We start from the raw sequence: 16,041 nt of genomic DNA, 5'->3' as shown, positions 1-16,041 counted from the left end.
AGTTCCTGGCAGGGACAGCTGCTCCCATGCCCCAGATTGTGCTGTGTGCATCCCAGTAGGAGTTATCAAGAACAGCAGGACGGAGGGAAAGTGGTAGTGCATCAGAGAGCTGAACAGAGTCACAGCACGGCACTGGGAGGAGGGAGAGGAATGGGCCTCTCTGAACGCTCCTTCGTTCTTTGTATGGATACATGCACAGTTAACTGAGGAAGAAGATAAACTGCTTTTAAAATTTATTGGAAAGGGGATCCCTGGGTGGCTCAGTGGCTTGGCACCTGTCTTCAGCCCAGGGCATGATCCTGGAGTCCTGGGATTGAGTCCCACATCAGGCTTCCTGCATGGAGCCTGCTTCTCCTCTGTCTGTGTTTCTGCCTCTCTCTCTCTCTCTCTCTCTGTCTCTTATGAATAAATAAATAAAATCTTAAAAATAAATAAATAAAATTTACTGGAAAATTGTCAGTCTTGCTTTTACTGTTGTATGTAGCTAATTTTCAAAATGTGTGTATCCACTAGCATGTTGATGAACCTACACAGCAACAGGCCCATATGCCTGTCCAGAGACTCAGACAGACCCACATCATGATTAGCAGGATCTGGGTCACTGGGGTAGGGCTGGTAGGACAGATAAAAAAATACTCCCTATATTGATCTGCTGTGGCTTACCTCTTAAACTGGAGTGAAGGCCAAGATCAGGCCAAAGTCAAGATTGAGGCCAAACACAGGACTTGGTACATGAAAAGCCCTCTTCTATTATTAGTCCTTTGAAGAAAATGTGCTGCATTGTTCACCACTGTCTTTCCCCATTGTCTAGAACAGTGCTCATAGAAGTAAACAAAAGTTAAATGTTCCACAGTTAAAGGAAGAAATGAATGGAGACTATAAGTAACCGCATTAGGGCACCATGGTCAACCATAGAGCTACATAAAATTTTTGTGTACGGACGTCCTTACACATTTCCTTCCATGACTATACCTTTTCTGCCTATCTTCTGATTTAATTTCCTAATGGGAAAAAAGTGATTTTCAGCATATGTTACTCTATAAATGTTACAACCAAATGATAAAAAAAAAAAAAATTGTGTTCTAGTCTCTTGCGTTCAGTAATAGGATGACTCCATTAATGATAATATAAAATTAATTTTAGGTTTAAATTGCTTTGGGAATAGAAATTGTGATTTTAGTGAATATATGCTACTGTTTCAAAAGTGGAAATGGTTGTTTTCCATACTTTTGTTTTTTTAACTCAGAAATCATGACCATTTCCTATATTCAAATTTTGAAGGTCTCTGTGTTGATTACTGAGGTTAGACTACATAAAGGTGAAAGTAGGCATCATTTTGTGACCAGCATTCTGAGTTGTCACATTCTGAACAATTCCCTCAAAGCCCTGAAACTCGTTTGCATTTTGCACTAAACCATGATGGATTTGTGCTCTAAACCTTTATTTATCATACTGTTTGCCTCAGTCTACTGGTTTTCTGACCAGTTTTGAAATCATGGGGAAACAAATAGACTTTTCCATAATAATTTCTAAGCCATCATGTTTTTCATAGCATCCTCTTTCAGGAATTGTGAAAAACAGTACCTTTCAAAGCTCTTTGATTAAAACCTAGGATGAACGTAATTTGAATTATCGAGGTATATCTTTAAAAAGGCTGGTTTAAGTTTGGTAATGGAGAGAGACATTGAGCTGGGGAAAGAAATACGTATAAAATAATGCCAGTGATTCTGGAAGGCCAAAAGGACATTAGTTTTCCCATAAGACAACATGCGGTCTACCCAATTCTCCATCAAAGAGAGAGGAAAGGCTTGATTTGAATCCAGAGTCTTGTTGACTTCTTAACTTCAAACATGGAGCCTCCTACAAAATACATGGTTTAATGAATATTGTTGAATGTTGTGATCTGTAGGAAAAGAACATTCATTCCACTTCTTGTGTTTTTGTTTTTTCAAACCCCCCTTTTCTCCACAAAGGTTGAAAAAAATGATGAGGACCAAAAGATTGAACAAGATGGCATCAAACCAGAAGATAAAGCTCATAAGGCCGCGACCAAAATTCAGGCTAGCTTCCGTGGACACATAACAAGGAAAAAGCTCAAAGGAGAGAAGAAGGGTGATGCCCAAGCTGCTGAGGCAGAAGCGAAGGAGAAGGATGAAGCTCCTGTTGCTGATGGCCTGGAGAAGAAGGAGGGAGAAGGTGCCACTCCCTCTGAGGCAGCCCCTGCCTCAGGCCCCAAGCCTGAGGAACCTGGCAAGGCAGGCGAAACTCCCTCCGAGGAGAAGAAGGGGGAGGGCGCCCCTGATGCTGCCACAGAGCAGGGGGCCCCCCAGGCTCCTGCCCCCTCAGAGGAGAAGGCCGGCTCTGCTGAAACAGAAAGTGCCACTAAAGCTTCCACTGACAACTCGCCGTCCTCCAAGGCCGAAGACGCCCCAGCCAAGGAGGAGCCTAAACAAGCCGATGTGCCTGCTGCTGTCACTGCTGCTGCTGCTGCTGCCACCACCCCTGCTGCAGAGGATGCGGCTGCCAAGGCAACAGCCCAGCCTCCAACGGATGCTGCAGAGAGCAGCCAAGCCGAAGAAAAGATAGGTGAGCCACCTCCAGGGCCCTGCCTTGGGTGGGTGGGCCCCCGGGGCCATCAAGGGACAGGGAAAACATCTAGAAGGGTTTTTTTTTCCAGGAAATTAAGCGCAGCTGTGCTTCATTCCCCAAAGCTGCAGGGCTAAGAGCTAACTCTGGCCACTTACACTCCCCAGTATCTCCAAGGCCCAGAAGGAAATCCGACGGGTCTGTGTAGCAGCCAGAAATGGAGAGATCTGGCAAGTATCTTATTAATTGAATTGGCGTGAATAGCAAAACTAGGTAATCCTGGTTTAAAAAAAAAAAAGTATTCTGCAGGCTGGATACACTTAGTTTAATAAGTAATTATGGAGGCTACATATATTATATAGATGGGAATTAGCTAATGTGATTATTTGGCTCTGGGAAGTGCCTGGTTATAAGTACAGCCAACTCCCTATTGATCCAGATGATCTATTTGTGAATTGCTGGCAGCAAAAACATAATCTCAGACCACCTTTGCCTATCCCACAGTATGTTTCTGGGCATTCTCCCCACCATCAATTGGTGAGTAGTGTGCGTGTGTGTGTGTACGCTCAGAGAATGTTAATTGTAACATTGAATCAGGGTCAAACTAATTAGGAAAATAAGTCTGTTGATATTGCCAGAAACAAAAGAAAAACCCCAAATATAGAACATGCTGTGAAGTCAAACATAAATTATCATTTTGCTATTGAAGATACTACTTTCTACCATATACATAAATAATTGAGGGTTGAATGATGATTACAAAAAGGAACTGGATTCTCTTTGATTTGGAGCTTTAACTTGAAAGCTGGAGTGTTTTCACTATTATGGCCTAAAGAGCCTGTGCAGAATTGGAATAGAGCATTCCCAGAGCAAGATCAATTTAACAGAACGTCCCCTTTGGAGACTAGACCCATCCCTCACTTTAACCATCCATATTGGTGAAGGAGGCCAATAATCTCCAAGATTTTTCTCTAGCACAATATGTCCCATGAATAACTTTCAGCCTCCAAGAATTTGAATATAAAATTGCTTCTATGCCAGTTTAAAAGTTTGGGTTTACTCCTTTCGAACTTGGTGAATTTAACCCATGATGTGTCCAAGAACCCATATTGTGGCCCTGAGAAAGGACCTACTACATGGGGTTGTCTGGGAAATGCTTGGCATCTGACCATTATATTGAGAAAGTAGTCATTGGATAGTTCCCTTGATATTCATTTTAGATAATAAATTAGATATTGTAGTTGACAGATGATTATTTTAGATATCTTCAAGTCTACTTCTTTCATCTTACCCCCAAAATTCTGTAAGAAGCCAGACTATATTGATTATTATTCTTATTAGCATTATCTGCCTCCAGACAAACCATATGTCTCTTTCTACAAGTGACTCATTTTAGATCTTTATTCTAACTACATACCAGACCTTGTGGTTAAGAAGATGGGAATATTTCCCTAGAAAAGGTAAGGCATATGATAAAGAATGGGGTGTTGGTTTTAATTTACTCAGCAAAACCAACCTCGTTGACTACTTTTTTTTGCTATTGTTTTGGGGTTTTTTAAGTTTTTATTTTAATTCCAGTTAGTTAACCTACAGTGTTATATTAGTTTCAGGTATACAACATAGTGATTCAACAATTCCATACATAACCTGGTGTTCATCACAAGTGTGGTCCTTTATCCCATCACCTATTTCACCCATCCTGCCACCCACCTCCCCTCTGGTAACGATCAGTTTGTTCTCTATAGTTAAGAGAGTTAACTACTTTTCTTTAGATCTAAGGTTATAGTCTCAGATATGATGGCTGGAAATCACTTTGCATATGAAAGACTACCTATTATATCATTTTTATAAATTTAGAAATTAATCATGGTTTTAAAAACAAAATACTTGAATGAATGAAGTCACATTTTTTTTTTTGGAATTTCTAAAGTTATGAGAATAAACAAACACATGATGTGATTTTAGGTATGTTTTCATGATTTGGATTAACAGAAAGACAGCTTGAATCAATGAAGAGTCTAAAGTATATTTTTAAGGAAATTCAGTTTTATTATTTTGCAAATTATGGTAATTCCAAATGAATTAGCAAAGTTTTTTATATAGAACGTGCTCAATAAATGTTAAGTGATGAATGAGTGAAATTGACTAGATTTAATTTATAGATAATAATTTGTTCACTCATTTTTATTCCACCTGCAACCTTGCTTACTCCATTCACTTATTTGATTAAAAATGTGTTTGGTTTTTGAAAGCAAGTAGAGATTGTGCTCTGTCCTAAGTTTTACAAATTCCAACTGAAAAATCTGAAAATATCTCAATTAATCTGATTGGAAGTGTAAGTGAAGTTCAACTTGAAGGTAATTACAAAGGACAATTTATTTTACATTGTTTCTGAGTTTGGGGTAGGTATTGTCTTCTTGGTCAGATTCTGAAATGCTACCTGTAGCTTCTTTCTGGACTGATGTGTCTATTAGCCTTGCCTGCTATATGTGACAAGCACATATTACCCAGAAGTGGTGAGTTTCAGGAATCACAGAAACTGGAGGGGGCAGGGCGATCTATCACAGCATAGCAGGCCCAAATTCCCAGGAGCCCAGTACCACATTTTCTTCCATTTCCCATTGGATTTTATTCTAATCCAAGTTAAAATAACAGTATTTTCAATTGAGCCCCACCATCTGGACATGGATGGCCACCCTGAGTTGCTATAGGATTCTATGGCTGCCTGGATGAGCATAGAGAGACAAGAAGAGAATATGGAGTGGGGTTTGGGCCAGAACAAGTGATTAGAGAGACTTCAGGACAATAATTTCTGTCTGCAAGAGGGTAAAGAAATTTAGACCAAATCCGATCCCTGCTTTAATACAAATGGCAATGCTCTGTAAATTCTAAATATGTTATTTTACTTCCTTTACTGTTTATGGGTTTATGATAGATAGATGCCATTTATATTAACCTTTGGAGTTGGCTAGTTTTTTTCTTTCCTTGCTTTTTGAAAGCCTCCAACTATAGTTCTCTCTTACTCTGCTTTGCCACTCTACCTATCTCTTGATATGCCTATGACCAAAAGATTTCAGTGCATTTCTGATGATGATTCCTTTATAAGAGGAGTGTTTAGGCATATCTAGAATACTGGTCCCCTTTAGCCATGAAGAGAGAACTTCCAAGCCAACTTTAGTGATAGTGTCCTTGGTGTCTCTTGCTGAACAGTGTTGTTCTGCTCATTGGGCTCTCAGTGAAGGAATTCTGCTGTTCTCTTCTCCATGATATTATATTGACTTTCCCCAGTAGAGGAATCCAACATCTCTGCTGTGGCCATATTCAGTGATGTAGTATTACCAAAGTAATACATCCAGGTGGCTAGAAATCAGGGAGGTTGACTAGGTGGTTGCCTCAGTGTACTTGACTGATACTAGTGGCAGGTGTTACTCTGCATTACCCTAGGTTTTCTGTATGTTAAACTTGGCTGCATTTTATTTTCATGATCTCATTACTTCTTTCTAACTGGAGTCATCAATAATGATCTTTGAAATAAGGGAGGTTTTTTTATTTCCTTCACATTTTAATTTAAATTCTAGTTAATTAACATACAATGTAGAATTGGTTTCAGGAGTAGAATTTATTGATTCATTACTTACATATAACACCCAGTGCTCATCATAACAAGTGCCCCCTTAATACCCATCACCCGTTTAGCCCATGTCCCACCCACCTCCCTCCATCAACCCTTAGTTTGTTCTCTATGGTTAAGAGTCTCTTATGGTTTGTTCACACACACCTCTCTTTTCTTTCCTTCCCATATGGTCATCTGTTTTGTTTCTTAAACTCCACATATGAGTGAAATCATATGTGTCTTTCTCTAACTGACTTATTTCACTTAGCATAATACACTCTAGGTCCATCCATGTCATTGCGAATGGCAATATTTCATTCTTTTTTGGATGGGTGAGTCATATTCCACTGTATATACATACCACCTCTTCTTTATCCATTTTTCAGTTGATGGACATTTGGGTTCTTCCGTAGTTTGGCTATTGTTGATAATGCTGCTTTAAACCTCAGGGTGCATGTACCCCTTCAAATCTGTATTTTCGTATCCTTTGGGTAAATACCTAGTTGTACAATTGCTGGATCATAGGATAGTTCTATCTTTAACTTTTTGAAGAACGTCCATACTGTTTTCCAAAGTGGCAGTATCAGTTTGTATTCCCACTAACACAGTAAGAGGGTTCCCCTTACTCTGCATCCTCACTAACATCTGTTGTTTTCTGTGTCAATTTTGGCCGTTCTGACAGGTGTGAGGTGGTATCTCATCATAGTTTTGATTTGTATTTCCCTGATGATGAGTGATTTTGAGCATCTTTTCCTGTGCCAAAACAGGGGAGATGTGTCATTGTCCTGCCTCTTTTCCCTTTCCCTTTTCTGCTCCCTTCCTCTTTCCCTCTCTCCCTTCCTACCTTCTTTTTTTTCTTCCATTTATATTATCTTTCTACTATGCTAGGTATGAGGATCACAAAGATGAGTAAGATATGGCCACTGATCTTACGGAGTTCTGATTCAGTAGTGGGTGCAGGGTGTAATTCAGGAAGTGGTGTTGAAAATAATCAGAGTAATAATCTCAACTCAATTAAATTCTGCAAGAAAGTATGGAGTACTTCTGTATGCCAACGCACTGTGGGACAAAATATGAATGAGATAGTGCTTCATGCAACATGAAGCATTCTGAAAAAAAATGCTTTTATATAATGTGTGTCTCTATTGCCAAATTGTTATCAAAAAGAATGGATGCAAAATTCATAGTTTCTGGAATCATAATGACATGTAAGAAAATGAAATAGCCAGCCCACGTTTCCGGATTTCGGGTAATTCTTTATGTTCCTCTAAAGAAAATTTTCCCAGGGCCCAAGGTAGCTATCCATAACATTTTTAGCTCTCCAAAGGACAGATCCTCTTCTACCAAGCTCTACATTAGATGTGAGATTTCCCAAGGATATTTACACTTATTTGGCAGGGTGCCTCATAAGCAGTTTTGATTTGAAATGTGGTTTCAACCACTTCCCAAATTTATACACAACTAATAAAGAGTGAAAATGTGGGTTGTGCAACTCCATAAATGTTGTCTATAAAACATGGGCACCCTGTCTGATACTCAGTGGCATGCTGCTTAAAAACTGTTGATTATTAACTTTTTATGGAGCATTTTTATATCGCTAAAGTAATCATTTTTATTGGCTTTCCTTGACAACAATCCAGTGGCATTTGAAAATATTTTCTTTTCTGCTTTTACATTCTGAGAATAGGGGCAAAGTAAATGCATAATCTGTCCACAGACACTCAGTGATGAACCAGGAGTCAAACTGAAAGTACTCTAAAACCTCACCTTAACTTTAGCCCTTCAGTTCTTTACGTCTCTTTTAAGGTACTGTTTTTATCTCAATCCTTGCATTTTTCTCTTTATCTTAGCAGCTGTGACACCTTCTGATTATTGTCAGACAATACCAACCAGGACTTTCCTGGGCTGTTCTGTGTCCTGTGTGTCCAGTAAGACAATGCAGAAGAAAGAATACTGGATTACCATAAGGAGACCAGGGTTCTACCTCAATATTTCTACTAACCAGCTGTGAGATTTTAAGCAAGTTGTTGCTTCTCTCTAGATTTCAGTTTTAAGAGGAGGGGCTAGGAGAGTTGGCTTTTAAGGTTTTTTCGAGGTTTAAAATACATGGTTTTTATAATGGATAGCATGTAACGAGCATTTATCAAGTGTCAGACCCTGTGATGACTGCTATATGGGGATTACCCCATTTAGTCATGAAAAGCACTCTTTTCATGGTGTAAGTACTTTGACAGATGAGGTGTCTGAGGTTCAGGGAGATTGCAGCACTTGATCATTGTGAACAGCTAGCGAGTAGTTGAACCAGGTGCTGCGCCTTACATTGAACCCTGACACCCCTACAAGTACTATTCCAAAAGAAACAAAGACAAGGGGAAGATCTAAGAACCCCAATTTTGTGTCCTAATCTAAGAACATCCCTTTCATTTGTATAATTGGATCCTATAGGCTCTTGTCCAGGAATCATGAGCAATCACTTTTACAGATGAGTAACCAGTAATTATCCATACTTCCTGGTCATAATTCCCTCACCCCAAAATTATTGGGAATATTAAACTAGTTCTGAGTCTTAGGTTCCTAGTTTAAAAATCCTTCAAGTACTGTTTTATCAAGCCTAAGAGAGCTATAAAGATCAGTTGAAATTGGTTGGTCTTAACAGAGGTACTACTGATTCCATTGAATATGCTGGGAGAGCTGAACATTAGAAAGTGAAATTTTTAGATCTCAATCAGATGAAAGTAACTTCATGTGTTCTAGGTGATCTCCACCCTGAATTTGGCTTATCAAAATTAGTATCTTTTAAAATTTGTGTTTATATCTTTTTTGTCCCTTTTGGCAAGTATATTTCTAAAGGACTCTGATACCTTTTTATTTGTAACTAAATAATATATAGAACTTAATAGAGAGGGCAGATTGGAATACAATGACTCTTTAATTTAAAAAATGTAAGCTGACAAAAGATAAGAGATGTTTTAGAGTCAAGAAACTCGTATTGTGAGGCTTTTTATCTATTTTTTCATAGCTCATATTAAGTAACTACTATTGCTTCATAAAAGAAGCTAATAATCAGAAAGGCATGTAAGTAACTCTGCTAATTTTAAAGTGATAAAACTATATTTGGAAATGAAAATGAAAGAGTATTTCTTAAAATACAGAATACTTTCAGATGCTAATGTATATTCATCAGATATATTTTCTTGTTTTCTCTACTCACATACACATGCACACAGCATCCCAGAAGGATTAAATGGTGGAGACAGAACTAAGAGCGGCAAGGGTTACATAGTCCATTTGGCTAAACATGGAGAGAGAACAGAGCACTCAATTTAATGGACTAGAAAGCACTGAGTGGTCATTACTCTTGTTTTCTTCTCACAATCATAGCTTCATTAAGTAAAGAATGGAAAGCTTTCCCTAACCAGACATAAAAGGAACGTAAAAAGGCGACCAATGGTGCTGCTTCAAGCTATAGAACCTGAGCCCTTGAAGATCTCCCAAGATGATATGGTTCACAGCATGCATAAAGAGGAGAGAGAGGTTTGAAAGGATGTGTAAGTTTTGCCAGCCCTCTTAGTCATGTGTGAATTTTGTGTCATGAGAAAATGACTGAAACGGGTGCTGAACCTCAGACCAATTCCTATAATCAAGAAAATTTGAATCTCTGCATCCGTCTTTCACCAGCTATTGATCTCACAGCAATAAAGCTTGGCTCTCTAAGCCAATAATTTATTTCTGGGCTTATTTAAAAGAATTTCCTATAAATTGTTTTCACAAGGATGATGAATAGAATCCATGTTTTCAATAGATCCAATATCTTATAGGAAATACTTGGTGCAAATGCTCTGTATCTTCAGCATGATAGACTAAACACCACCTACAGTCAAGAGATTTGGGTTCTTGTTCAGGGCTTGCTGTGATGCCAGACCAGTCCTCTATCCTCTGGGCTTAGTTCCAACACCTGCAAAGTAAGTGTGTTCAATGGGATCTTCTCTGCCTTCTAGCTTGAAAAGGCAAGTATGCAATGATAGACTGAAGAGGGATCCTTCAAAGGTGGGTGTGTGGCCTCTTATTCAACCATCCTTGCTTTCCTGCAGCCCCTTATTTTCTCAACTATTAGGAAGTAGTTTTAGCAGACAGAGTAGATAATAAACAAGTCTAAATAGAGGGGCAAAGAATCCAGGAAGACTCAGCTCCAAGAAAGTTTGGTTACACTGAAGGCCCAGGAGATGGAGAAAAAAATAAAAAGAAAAGAAATTTTCTAACTCACTTTATACTTGAGATTGAAAATGAAGAATTGACAGGGATGTTTTCTGATATGATTAGACTCTTCCTTACATCTCTCCTGACCCTGTCTCTGAGATGGAAATCGACAGCTATAGTGGCCATAATTTGCTGTCTATAGTTTCACTTCCATCTTAGATTTAATTCATTTTTTTATACCCACCTTATTTATTAAAATAATTAAAGTAGCTTCAAGAGCACATGGAGTCTTGAATCACTGTGAAGAAAAATGGCTGCATCTGACAGACAATTGTGGTTGATAAGCATTTTAAAAATGTTGTCAGTAGAATGTCACTAAAACATAAGAATTATATGGATAAGTCTAATACAACATTCCTCCAATTTTTATTTTTTTTATTTTTGGGGGGACATTCCTCCAATTCTTTTATTCATTCTACAGTTATAGTAATTGGATCTTAGGCCATTAGTGAAATTAGCTAACAGGCCTAAGTGGTTCGAATTGGGCTACCAAATATTCCAAGAAGAGATTTGTGTAGGTGATGCACAGGTTAGCAATTATTAGCAATTCTCAGCCATATTTTCAATCTTCACATCGCAAATTAGGGGAATGTAGAAGACAAAATATTTCAGTTGGGTCATCTTATACTATTCTGTTTGGAATAGAATACTACTTTTAAGGTATCTTCAAGGGGAAAAAAGTACCCTAGGAAGGCTAGTTGCTTTTATTTATAAATCATGTTCAATATTAATGTTCTTTCCTGGAAGCATACATATACTCAAGTAAGTCCTGAAGCTAGTTTTTTGTTTTTATTTTTTTTCCAATATTAGTAAAACCTTTTGGATTTTGTAAAAGAAAACAGAAACCATTCCCCTAAAATAGTCCCTTCTTGCTGGTGCATGGAAAGTGTATATTTCTAGAGTAGAGACGAACATTTTTATAGCCTTGCAAGAATCTTCTCTTTGGGGTATGAAAAGGTGAAAAGTATAATTTAGAAATGCTTAAGCACTGTATCTATGCCTGTAGCATACTCTCTTGCCAACTTACTAGCACATGTACACACACACACACACACACACACACACACACACACATACACACAGATCTGAACTGTATGGAAAGGCCTGCTCGTGAGTTCAGGCTGTCCGAGAACATCTGAAAGAACACTGAACTATATATTTTTCCACTCTTGAGGCCATCAAGAAGCCAGGAGTGGGGGGAGGGAGCAGAAGCCTCCAGGAACACCTGCGTGTCTCTCAGAGGATCTGTGTGGAAAGCACCACTTCTTCCTCTGCTGGGTGCATCATTGGGATGTGTCTGTGAATGCACAGTGAGATGGGGGGAGCTAGGAGGACTGAGGCTGTCTGTGATGAGATTTACAGTGTGTGAAAGTTAGACTTCTGTGGAGGCTAACTAGGGGCAAAGAGTCTTCTCTTCTTGGAATAGAAGACTTCTTGGTATAGAGGTTAGCTCTGCTGAGTTTTGAAGGAAAAGACGTATCTACTAAAAAAAAAGAGATATCTTTTGTTAAAAAAAAAAGAAAACAAAAAACCTAGAAACTATCTTTCATATGAACTAACGCAAAAATACAGATACTTTAATTCAAGTCATAATTCAGCAGCAGCTATTGAAGATTAATCCATAGTGGAAAAAGTAGCTCCACGATATGTTTTGCTCATTGTTGAGTCCCCGGCACCTGTCACAATGATTGGGGAATAGAAGGCGGCCAGTAAGTATTTGATGAATGAACTAAGGATGAGTGAACAATGTTACTACAGTAGAGAAAGTCCTAAACTGACAGTAGGAGACTGGATTCTAACCTGAACACCTTGGGCGGGCAAATTCCTTGCGTTTTCTGGGAGTGAGTTTATCCTTTGATGGAACAAAAATGTTGGACGGAGGATCTCAGGATCACCGTTTCCAAAATAGCTCGGCAATGCCCATGTTACGACACATGCCGACCTCTATGCGGATCCTAAGTGACAAAAGGAGGCAGACACTTGCTTAAACAGAAAGCTGTGCTGCTATCAACCTTTCTGCTATTTTGGAGGCTGCATAGAACTTGCTGGAAATTTTGCTGCTACTCAAAGGCATACGTCATCCCTGAAGTAGCTAGATTTCAAGCCATCCGGAGACCAAAGTGAGCATTTTGCATCACGTTCAGAAACATATTGAAAACTGGAGGAAACCAAAGCTGCTGTCTTCTGAAAGCAGGTGATTAATTTCATTCCGGCCCCGTGAGTGACCCGTGTGAGGCTCGTGCCAGTGTGTGACAGGTACACCCGGAGAAGCAATAGTCTGCCAGGATCCTTGGCTCCTTTTCCTTCTCTGACATGTTTAAGTAATCTTCACAGGGTGTTAAGAGTCTCCTGACCCTGCTGTGCCCCACTATAGGATCAATTGTTGATACGTTCCCAAACCAACAGTGTTGGGACAGAGACCAGAAAACAGGCTTTCCCACTCCTGTTGCTTATTGTCCTTTCCCACAGCGGTATAAACACAATTTGTGTACAGCTTGTGAGCTGTTAAAACTACAGACCATAAGGAACTGAAGGAGGCTGAATAGATTTTTTTCCCCCACATATAAAATCTAACTTGAAGCAACTCTCATGTATTTGGTGAAAAGAAAGTTAGGGCCCCCACTCTGTGAAACTGTCCCTTGTCCAGTCGAAAGGGCTGAGAAAGCCCAGAGTTGAGCCATGCGTTTGCAGGATTTTCCAACTGGTGTAATCAAATCATTTTGGAAAGAAAAGCAGACATGGAAGATGTTGGTTTCCCTCCTTCCTTCTCCTTTAACATGCGGGTTTTAACTATACCAGGTGGAGAGGACCTGGCTTCTCTTGGAAAATACAGGTCAGCTTCCTCTTTCTTGCCAGTTTTTAAAAAAAGGAAAAACAGGGTAGATGTGAAGCAAAACCTTGTCACTTCCTGATGAGCTATTTATGCATGTTTCTCACCCCCAGCAAAATGGTAGACTTTTAAGATGTAACACCGTTTTTGTACTACATTGAGTGTGGTCTGGATACAAGGTTGGCGCAGTTGTCAAATCACATATTGCTCTTGGACTTTTTTTTTTTTTTTTCCATTTAAAGTCAATTAGCTAACATATAGTACATCATTAGTTTCAGGTGTAGTTTTCAGTAATTCATCAGTTACATGTAATGTCCAGTTCTCTTGAACTTCTATAAGCAGAAACCCTTCTCCGCTTTCCTGACATCCTGATAAAGCAGGCTCTTGCAAGAGTATCACACAATAAGTGAATAAATAGTTTTTCATGTTCAAATTAATCTGGGAACTCCGGCTGGATCACATCAGAAGTCTACACCATAGGATTAGTTTGAAAGATGAATTAGAATGAGCATTTATCACATTTTCAGGCCTTATAGAATAATGTCTCTCTTTCCCACTCTCCCCCTATCTTCATTTTAGTCATTGTCTGGCCATTTGTCCCGAGTTTCCTGATGATTGCACGTGGATATATGTTACAGTGTAACAAAAAAACAAACCCAAAACATAAATCGTTCACGACTGATGGCCTTATCAGATATCTGCAGTGATTGATGTACTAGTAAACTGGCTCTCCAAAACCAAACCAAACCAAACAAAACAAAACAAAAAAACCAATTTGAAAAAGCCCTGATTTATAGTATTTGCCAATTTCTGTGGTATAAATACTCCCATCATAGCTGATTTCAGGCTACCAATCAATGTGCTGTCACTGAACACACAGATGGGAAATATTGCTAACAACTTACTTTCAGTAGCCAATGTGAGCCAGCTCCATCATATCCCAAATGAATATATCCTAATAATTTAATAGACTTTACTTTTGGTGGATCCCAAATGAATATATCCTAATAATTTAATAAACTTTATTTTTGGTGGAGTCTAAAAATACTGGAGCAGTAGTCAGCTCCCAAACAGCGTGTTGCTATAGAAGCACATAAATATCGATCTACAACACTCACAAACTTATATGCGTACACATATCATATGCCTTGAGAACTAGCTTTAAACATTTGCAGTGATTTCTGTTACACATTGTACACTTATCAGTGGTTAAGGAAAAGGGGGAGGTTTAGAAACAAACGTACCTGCTATACAACCAGGAAAACAGTTGCTACGGAAGGAATTGATATATATTTAATATTGCCCTCAGAAGTGTGATCTCAGCTGCATCTTTTTAGTTAATTGAAAGACTTTTTATCTTTTCAGAAGTGAATTCTGGGTTCATACTGAACCATGACCATGCTGCCTTCTCTAACCTTTAATGTAGAGAAATGGTTGCCTCTCTCCTTTCCTCATACTAATTTTTGGTGAACATGATGCTTTTAATTCTAGGAGGAGCATTGTGAAGCAATGAAATCACAGGAGGTAGGATCAGATTAGTGAATAATTATTGAGGACAGAAGTTTTGAAACTTTTTAGCCAGGGCATCATTTGTCCAAACGAGTTTCAAATATATCTATACGAAACCCCCAAGAGTTGATCTGGTTGGGAATGGCAGAGGGAAATGAGGCCCAGGGCTCCTTCTGCTCTGCTTCTATCCTTCCCCTCTAAATGGACCTTCGCTGGGCTCTGAAGTGTAAGTTTGAAAAATATATTAAGAAATCTCTCTCTTACTGGTTTTCTACACATGGCCAGGATGTGGTCAATGTCCGATCCAAACCTGTTGATCTCACTCACTCAGATGGTCTTTACCCACGAGTATGGATAACTGGAGCCATATTGATTTAGTAGTAGATTATGTGTATTATTTAGAGGGTCAACATACAATCCCCCCATTACAGTCCAACTGTTTAGACACGGAGTTGGTCAGAGTAACTTCTCAGCATGGTGTTGGGTATATTAAACAATGTTCTATTTTATTTTGATTCTAAACAGTATTGAAGTCACGCAAAATTTATAAAGAACAAACCCGAGAAAAAGGTTTCTAAAAGCTTGTTTGAAAACCTTAAACCGAGGATCCCTGGGTGGCGCAGCGGTTTGGCGCCTGCCTTTGGCCCAGGACGCGATCCTGGAGACCAGGGATCGAATCCCACGTCAGGCTCCCGGTGCATGGAGCCTGCTTCTCCCTCTGCCTATGTCTCTGCCTCTCTCTCTCTCTCTGTGTGTGACTATCATAAATAAATAAAAATTAAAAAAAAAAAAGAAAAAAAAAAGAAAACCTTAAACCAGTGAATTTTGAACTGCGTTCTTTGGAGCCCTGAAATTCCATGCAGTAGCACCTCAGAAGTGGTTTCTGGAAATTGGGTTGTCTTGCAGAGCCAGGTTGGCAAAGATCCAGCTCCTCCACTATCCCATAATCCCCTTTCCTCCACTAACCCTTTCTAGATCTTGGTAAAATTTTTGACATTCTAACTAATAATTACTGAAAATTACTGTTCTAAACTTAAGGCCAATTTCAAAAGTCCTTGAATTATGGGATGATTCAGACTTGACTGAGCATAATTCAGAGCTCATCTTTTCATTCAGGCATCCACGCTATACATAGCCTGAATTGTTTATTTTACCAACAGATGATCTTCCCAAATATATCATAGGAATTGTTCAAATTCTAGTTGTTCACATTCAAATAGGAGTTGTCCAAATTGTTGAAATCTGT

General features: G+C 39.0%; 1 protein-coding gene across 2 annotated transcripts in view; it reads left to right on the top strand.

Moving 5' to 3' along the window:
- Positions 1-16,041, top strand: part of GAP43 (growth associated protein 43) — a 102,112-nt gene that overhangs the window by 53,263 nt on the left and 32,808 nt on the right. For both annotated transcript variants that reach the window (XM_041768379.1, XM_041768405.1), the window contains exon 2: positions 1,974-2,586. In XM_041768379.1, coding sequence (XP_041624313.1) covers positions 1,974-2,586 — 613 coding nt within the window. The remainder of the gene's footprint in view (positions 1-1,973; positions 2,587-16,041) is intronic.

The sequence above is a fragment of the Vulpes lagopus genome, chromosome 1, assembly GCF_018345385.1.
Source record: "Vulpes lagopus strain Blue_001 chromosome 1, ASM1834538v1, whole genome shotgun sequence".
In the NCBI taxonomy this organism is placed as follows: domain Eukaryota; kingdom Metazoa; phylum Chordata; class Mammalia; order Carnivora; family Canidae; genus Vulpes; species Vulpes lagopus.
The sequence above is the reverse complement of the archived record's forward strand: the minus strand, read 5'-3'. Positions and strand labels throughout refer to the sequence as shown.